This window comes from Heterocephalus glaber, unplaced genomic scaffold (assembly GCF_053883595.1).
Source record: "Heterocephalus glaber isolate CG9 unplaced genomic scaffold, H.glaber_assembly_v1.0 deba00001523, whole genome shotgun sequence".
NCBI lineage: Eukaryota > Metazoa > Chordata > Mammalia > Rodentia > Bathyergidae > Heterocephalus > Heterocephalus glaber.
The window spans coordinates 7567850-7576806 of NW_028258327.1; the positions used below are offsets into that span (position 1 = coordinate 7567850).

Below are 8957 nucleotides of genomic sequence, written 5' to 3' on the forward strand. Positions count from 1 at the left end.
AAAAAAAAAAAGCACAATTCAATTTCATTATTGTCTTAGTACTGCAACTGTCTCCTTCTGTCAGCCTCCCTAGTACACATGGCTATGTAACTTCTGATCAATGTGATATAAGCAAAAGTGTTGTGTGAGATTCAAGAGACAATTCAGTCCTTTTTAGTATTTCTTCCTGAAATGCAGATATGATAATTGGGGCTGCAAAGCCATCTTGGTCCATGAAATGACCCTGGTATAGAACCTATGTGGTGAATATGAACAGACAGAAAGAGAACAGGATTGCAGATGACTTAAGGGAACCAATATACTAACCTGGATTACTTACATCTGCACTTCTTTAGGCGGAAATAAATCCTGAGGTCTTTAAACCCATTAACTTAGAGCAAGGAGGAGACAGTGTTATTGTCCACAACTGACAGCAATTTCCAAGTGGTCCTCCTAACAAATGAAAGATGTTTTGTTTCTTTGGGGGCTTTGGCTTTGTTTGTGTCTTATCAATGATTTGACTTTTTGTAATGTGTGTTGATTTTTACACTAGGAAGATTTATAAGTAAATAAACCTTTTAAATTGAGATACAATTGATTTTATTTTACCCAAAATATTTAGAAAGTAAAAACAAATTTTCAAGTTATACTTAAACTAGAAACCATTCTCCAGAAAACTGCCGCTTAATTTTTTGAATTCTTTTTTTTTTTTTTTTTTTTGGTACTGGGGATCGAACTCGGGTCCTTGAGCTTGCTAGGCAGATGGTGAAACCACTGAGCTAAATCCCCAGCCCATTGTGTATCATATGTATGTGTTGTTGTTGTTGTTGTTTTGGTACCGGGGATCGAACTCAGGACCTTGCGCTTTCAAGGCAGGCGCAGGAACCACTGAGCTAAATCCCCAGCCCTTCCGCTTAATTTTTTTTAATAAAGGTGTTCTGTGAAACCAGTACAACACTGTTATGCATTTATGGACTTGTGTTCTGTGATCTAAATTCTAGGCAGTGTCAATCAACCCTAAGGTTTAATTGTATTTTTATAGTTGCTTAATAAAGGAAATTAAGGGGGCTTGAGGGAGGGAATGGGATAAAATAAAATAAAATTTATTTTTAAAAATAAAATAAAGGAGGCGCGCGACTCCTGACCCTGAGCACTCCATGGGGTGGAGAGGGCGGCTGGACTCAGTCACCCTGTCTTTGTTCTGTCACAGACGTGTGGGCCTACGTTCTTCCAAGCTGACAGTCGGTTCACAGTGAGCAGCATGTCACAGAGTCTTTGGGAAGCAATGAAGTTCATGACCAGAGCTCCGGGCTTTGATAGAGTTTGGGAAAAGGTGACTCTTGTCTCTGCTGCTCCTGAGAAAGTAATTTGTGAAATGAAAGTAGAAGAAGAGCATACTAATAAACAAGGCACTCTCCATGGTGGTTTCACAGCCACCTTAACAGACAGCATATCAAGAATGGCTCTGCTATTCACGGAAAGAGGAGTACCAGGAGTTAGTGTTGACATGAACATAACAGGTAGATACCAACCCTCCATTGTCCCCCAAGGGATTGCAGTATATACAACTCATCACTAGGATTTTAAGAGCCTCATTCATTTCTTACGGTTCTTAGTCATTTTAGAGGTACATGTCACCTGCTAAAATAGGAGAAGAAATAGTAATTACAGCAAATATTCTGAAGCAAGGAAAGACACTTGCTTTTGCCTCTGTAGATATGACCAACAAGGCCACGGGAAAACTAATAGCACAAGGCAGACACACAAAACACCTGGGAAACTGAGAGAACAGCAGGATGAAAGGAACCCAGTGGTGAATATCAAGTGTAAATTTGAACAAATTTTCAAAATAAATAAGCAGAGTCACAAGTAAAAAAAATAAAATAAAATAAAATAAAGAAAATTAAACTTTTGACATAACATTTATCGTCTCATAATTGCTGAACTTATTCATTCCTAACCTTAAACTGTGAACTCTTTTAGGCTTCTAGGGAAAAGCAACAAATGCAAAATTGTGTTAAGTGCAAGGAGAAAAGGAGATTCCCATCATGGAACATGAACATTTATATCTCTTAGCCCAAACCTAAGGCTATAATCATATGGGTGGGTTATTTTTCCCTGTTTGGTTGGCTTTTTGTTTTTGTTTTGTTGTAGTTTTGAGACAAGGTCTCACTATGTAGTCCAGGCTGGGCTTAAACTCCTAATCCTCCTGTTTTTGCCTTCTAAGTGCTGAGATTACAAGTACATGCTACCACACCTGGCTAATCATGTGGTTCTTAATTCTAGCACTGATGGTGACAACAGAGGACTTTAAAAATTTTCAGCTGCTTTATACTGAGTGATGTGAAGAGTTTAGGTGATTTTAAAGAGAGAAATACTAAAACTAGAGAAATAGCAAGAGAGAAGCAAAGGATAAAGGTGGTGGGAGAGACAAAATATAAAGAGAAAAAAAGAGAAGCTGTTAGAATTCTTTATATTTGAGCAGAGAAAGATGGAATGATTTGCTGATTATATGATTACAAACATGGGCAGAGATAGAGTTTGCCAAGACAGGATCTGGATTAAACATACCATAAGGAAAAATATAATTCAGCAAAATATTTCCTCTTCTGTGATGACCCAACATACATTTCAGGGCCTACAGCCACAAAAGGAGGGGACTTGATAAAAGAACAACTAGAAACTATTTACTCCTTCCTCTTAAGCCCACAAAGGAAAGGAGATACCTTTTCAGGCTATGTGACAAAAAAATTAAAGAAGTTAACAAGTTGAAGATAGTTTTCTGGTTCTTGTTTCAATGACAATATAACTGTTTTTACAAACCCATGATGCTGAATAAAATAAAACCAATGGATAGAGAATATCAGAAAAGGGCATTGTTGCTTTTGTGTATGAAAAATATCTACAAAATTACTGCATTATTATCCTGGATCTGATTTAATGTCGCCCTCATACCATACCCAAATTTAGTTTTAGGTCATTAATTTGTTATTAATTTTTAAAATATATAATGACACAGCAAGAGTTTTATTCTGCCAAGTTAATATCCTCATTTTTAATAACGTATTATTAAATGCAAAGCTTTGGATTCAATCCTCAGCACGAAACAGAAAGAAAAAAGAAGCACCAAAAAAGGAGAAAATTTTCCATTTTTATATTTCACTCAGGCATAGCTTATAGAAGTTGTATAATATTCCTGAAAATAATGGTCTTTTTCTTCTTTTTTTGTTTTTTTAAATAGAGTTTCACTGTGTAGTTCAGGCTTTGCTTGTTTTTTGAGAGAGTCTCACTATGTAGGTCAGTCTGGCTTTGAACTATGTATCCCAGGTTGGCCTCAAACTGGCAGCAATCCCCCTGCTGCAGCTTTCCAAGTGCTGGAATTACAGGTGTGTGCCACTACATCCCAGAAAGAATGGTTCTTTTGACTTTTCACACAGTTTTCCAAGTGGTTTCTCCCCCTTCATTGGTTAATCTCTTGAGGTAAAGTGTTACATAATCATTCCTGATGGATCCAGTGTCCTGGTATTGATGTATACTACCCTCCCAGAATGACTTTGGCCTTTACCATATGACTTGTTCTAATCAATGAGACATCAGGAAGTGTGACAAGGAGAAACTTAAGTGTTCTCACACTTGGGGCTCACCCTTTTGATATGCCATTGGTCACCATGTGAAGTAGCTTGGTCCAATCTCCTTAACTGTCCACATGAAGGCAGAGGCCCAGGCCCCAGCTATCTACCAAAACCACAGCCACTTGAATCATCCTAGGTAGGACCAGCAAAGATCCATCCAAGTAAGATCAGTCTAAATTTCACAATTGGGCAAATAAACTGCTGTTAAGTTTTAGAGAAGTTAGTTATTCAGAAACAAATAATAGACCACTTACAAGTGAATCCAATTAATAAATACAATTTAATGAATATAACTAAATACAGAGGCACACTATAAAGGCAGGAGTGGTAGAAGACCTTCTTTCATCAGCTGTCTAGAAATGTGAGATTTGTCTTCCACATCTTTGTCTATTTAGATAAGTGATGACGAACAAAATGCAGTTGTGATCAATTAGTTACTGAAGGCACTTTTAAACTGTGCACCCAACACCCATTGTCCTCTACCTTTTTTTTTTTTTCTGGCAATGACCTGGAGATCAAACCAAGGACCTTACCACATGTTAGGCAGGTGCTGTACCACTGAACCATCTCCCCAGCCTCCCTACAAGTTTCTTGCTAACAGAATACTGACTTTGTTTAAGCGGTCAAGTGCTTTAAGAAATGCTAAGCGTGGGGCCAGGGATTTAGCTCAGTGGTTTCTCCGCCTGCTGCTCAAGAGCAAGGACTCGAGTTTGATCACCGGTACCAAAAAAAAACAAATGCTAAGGGCCTCCAAACCCCAAGAGGTGATCCTGATTAAGTCAAGAATAGAGGTTCCTTTCTTCTTGTTTCTGACTAGTTTAGCAGTGGGCATATGAGACTATTCTGGCCAAAAAGACATGAGGGAAACTTTTTTGGAGGTACATGTGAAACATGTCCCCCTCATCTTTAAAAATGAGTGTCCAGAGCCGCGGATTTAGCTCAGTGGTTCCGCCGCCTGCCTCTCAAGCACAAGGTCCCAAGTTGGATCCCCAGTACCAAAAAATAAAATAAGTGTCCAAAAGGAAAGAGTTCCAATTATTTCTGGTTTTGAATGTTATGTGAAAATTATATTCTTAGAATAGCATCAATCAATCCATCATGAAGGAACCAAAATGCCTCATGAGGCTAGAAATCAACATGCTAGTGACATCAGAGATGTGTCATCAAGCCATTCTGCACCACTAAATCAACCATCCTCAGACCAGTTACACCTTTAGATAAGTAATATGTCAGCAGTGATAACTGCTATGAAGAATATGTCAGCTAATAAGTAATAAGTCAGCAGCACATGCTATGAAGAATAAAGCTATATAAATGCTAAGATAAGAATAAAGATAAATGCTAAGATACCAGTGGAGGAAGTTGCTATTTTATATGGAATAGCTAAAGTCTCTAATACATGATGTATGACTCAAAGAAAGTGAAAGAGAAAGACATTTAAAATATCTAGGAAGTGTAAAAGCCCTGAGGAGGAAGTGTGTCTTGTGGTTTCAAAATTAAGCAAGGTGGCCAGGGTGGCTGGAACAGAGCTTGTGAGGGGAACAGTGCTAGTGTCCTGGAGGTCAAGTGCAGTTTCTAGAAAAAGGAAATGAAAATCATGGACGATGAGGGCTTGACTTGACTGTGGATTTGGTAACATGGTATGCAATGCTTTTATTGGCAGAAGTGTCCATAGGAGTGAAGGGTATGGAAATCTGATATGGCACGTTCAGTGGAAAAAAAAGGAAGTTAAGATGGTGACTTAGGAGGTCCTGAGTCACACAGAACATGCCAAATCAGCCCTCTGCAGACAGGCAGGTATGTGCATGCCCTACCGAGGTCCTGAGTCAGGTGGAAGAGACCGAATCACCCCACTGCAGACAGGCAGCCACCGGGTTCTACACTACAAACACGCAGAGGACACCAGACCACCAGACCAAGGTACTGAGTCCCAATGTTCCCGGCCCAGAGGCAGGGGCTTCTGAGCCGGAGTCCCACAGCTCCTGGTCCAGAGGAAGGGGTTTCCTGGTCACCATCCCTCCCGCTGCTCCCAGCGCAGAGGAAAGGGCTTTTGGGCCACCTTCTGTCCCACTGCTCCTGGCCCAGAAGAAGGGGCTTCCAGGACACCATCCCTCCCACCGCTCCCGGCCCAGAGGGAGGGGCTTCTGAGCCACCATCCCACTGCACCTGGTCCAGAGGAAGGGGTTTACCGGTCACCATCCCTCCCGCTGCTCCCAGCCCAAAGGAAAGGACTTTTGGGTCATCATCACTGCCGCTGCTCCCGGCCCCTGTCCCACATCACCCAGCTCAGAGGAGGTAATCAGTGCAGGCGCTAACAGCCCCCGCCCCAGTCCAAATGAGAAAACATGTAAATAAGTCTCAAAACCAGACTTCCACATCACCTACAGCAACCTCAAAGGGAAATGAGATGGAACACTCTGATACTCAACCACCTGGACCCACTGAACTGGCAACAAAAGGGGATCTGGAAAAAATGAAATCAGAAATAATTTCTCTGATAACAGGAGAAATTGTGCCCCTAGTGCAAGACATGATCAATAAATCTAGAGAAGAGCTCAGGAACATGATGGAATCCCAACATAAGAAACAAATGGAATCCATAAAACAGATGCAAATAGATTTCCAGGACATGAAAAACTCCATTAAAAGTCTACACAGCAGAATGAGCCAATGTGAGGACAGAATTTCAGATATAGAAGATAAGATTGCAATTAGTGAGGAGGAAAAGAAAAATTGCTTCAAAATTATAAGGGAAAATGAGAAATCAATCCAGCAGCTGCTAGATGATGCAAAGAAGAATAACATCAGACTGATTAGAATCAATGAAGAAACAGGAGAGAGTGCAGATGACATAAAAGATCTCTTCACAGAAATAATGGCAGAAAACTTCCCAAGCAGGGGAAAAGAGCTTGACATACAGATAAGTGAGGCATATAGGACTCCAAATAGCCTTGATCAAAAAAAATCTACACATAGGCATATAATTGTTAAAATTCCAGAGACACTACAGAAGAACAAAGTTCTCCAAGCAGTCAGAGAAAAGAAACAAATCACATACAAAGGAAATCCCATCAGAATCACAGCAGACTTCTCAACACAAACCATCAAGACAAAAAGAGCTTGGAGTGACATATTCCAAGCCCTGCAAGAACACAGCCTCCAACCCAGATTGATGTACCCTGCAAAACTGTCTTTCAAAATGGATGGAGAAATAAGATACTTTCATGACAAAATGCACCTTAGGAACTTCATGAATACCAAACCAGCACTCCAAAGAACTTTACACAATATCCTAGGAACAGACATTAAGGATCACAACCCCAGGAAGCAAAGCAGAATGAAGCCATCTGGCATGACAAGAAATTAAATGTAAAGGGGGAGAACCCAACAAAAAGAAAAAGTCATGGCAATGACAAGTCAATACATCTCAGTTATAACCATCAACGTTAATGGTCTCAATTCACCAATCAAAAGAAATAGACTGGCAGAATGGGTCAAGAAGCAAAATCCAACAATATGCTGCATACAAGAAACACACTTAATTCAAAAGGAAACTCATAGGCTGAAAGTTAAAGGGTGGAAAACAGTGCTCCATGTGACAGGAACCCGAAAAAAAGCAGGAGTAGCTATCCTCTTTGCAGACCAAGGAGATTTCAAACCAACACTGATTAAGAGAGATGAAAAAGGACACTACATCCTTGGTAAAGGGAAGAATCCAAGAGGAACAGGTGACAATCATAAATATCTATGCACCAAACACTAGTGCACCCAACTATATAAAACAAATACTAACGGACATGAAAAGTCATATATGCACTAATACAATTGTAGTGGGGGACCTCAACACCCCACTGCCACAAATAGATAGATCAACTAGACTAAAAATAAGTAATGAAATACTAGAACTCAATCAAACTCTTGAACAAATGAACTTAACAGATGTTTACAGAGTGTTCCACCCCACAAAATCAGAATACACATTCTTCTCAGCTGCACATGGGCCATTCTCCAAAATAGACCACGTACTCACACATAGAACATGTTTAAGTAAGTGCAAAGGAATTGAAGTTATCCCCTGTATATTATCAGACCATAGTGCGATGAAATTGGAGATCCATAGCAAAAGAAACTCAAAAAATTTGACAAACACGTGGAAATTGAACAACACACTTCTGAATAACCAATGAGTCACAGAGGAAATTAAAGAAGAAATCAGACAGTTCCTTCAATTAAATGACAATGACAATACAACATATCAGAATCTATGGGACACAATGAAAGCAGTGTTATGAGGGAAATTCATAGCAGTGAATAAGCATATTAGGAAAACACAACGAGCCCAATTAAACACCCTGATGCTGAACCTCAAGCTTCTAGAAAAAGAAGAGCAGGACAACCCCAGAGCTCATACAAAGGAGGAAATTATAAAGATCAGAAGAGAAATCAATGCAATGGAGACTAAGAGAACCATACAAAAAAATCAATGAAGCCAAGAGGTGGTTCTTCGAAAGAATCAACAAAGTTGACAAACCTTTAGCCAACCTTGTCAGAAGAAGGAAAGAAAAGGCCCAAATCCATGCAATTAGGAATGAAAAGGGTGAAATGACAACAGACTCAGCAGAAATCCAGAGGATCATCAATACCTACTTCCTGAACCTATACGCCAATAAGATGGACAACACAGAAGAAATGGACAGATTTCTAGATACATATGAACTACCAAAGTTGAACGAAGAAGACCTAAAAATTCTGAACAACCCAATATCAACCAATGAAATTGAAAATGTAATTAAAAACTTATCAACTAAGAAAAGCCCAGGCCCTGATGGCTTCACTGCTGAATTCTACAAGACATTTGGAGAGGAACTGCTGTCACTACTGTTTAAACTCTTCAATGAAATTGAAAGGGAAGCAATACTCCCAAATTCATTCCTGGAAGCAAGCATCACCTTGATCCCCAAAGCAGAGAAAGACCCAACCGAAAAAGAGAACTATAGGCCAATCTCACTAATGAACATAGATGCAAAAATCCTTAATAGGATACTGGCAAACAGAATGCAGAAGATCATCAAGAAGATCATACACCCTGATCAAGTGGGATTCATCCCAGGGATGCAGGGATGGTTCAGTATACGAAAATCAATTAACGTAATACACTATATGAATAGAGCCAAGGACAAAAACCATATGATTATCTCCATAGACGCAGAAAAAGCATTTGACAAAACCCAACATGCATTTATGATAAAAACCCTACAAAAAATTGGAATAGATGGTCTCTACCTCAAACTGATAGAAGCCATCTATGAAAAACCAACAGCCAATATCATACTACATGGTCAAAAA

At 39.6% G+C, this 8957-nt stretch overlaps 1 protein-coding gene across 1 annotated transcript; it reads left to right on the forward strand.

Moving 5' to 3' along the window:
• The first annotated feature begins 1174 nt into the window (after positions 1-1174).
• Positions 1175-1922, forward strand: LOC101698324 (acyl-coenzyme A thioesterase 13-like). The gene is made up of 2 exons (XM_013078768.3): positions 1175-1519; positions 1605-1922. The coding sequence occupies exons 1-2, from the start codon at positions 1241-1243 to the stop codon at positions 1761-1763; spliced, it is 438 nt and encodes a 145-aa protein (XP_012934222.3). The 5' UTR covers positions 1175-1240; the 3' UTR covers positions 1764-1922.
• Positions 1923-8957: the final 7035 nt, after the last annotated feature.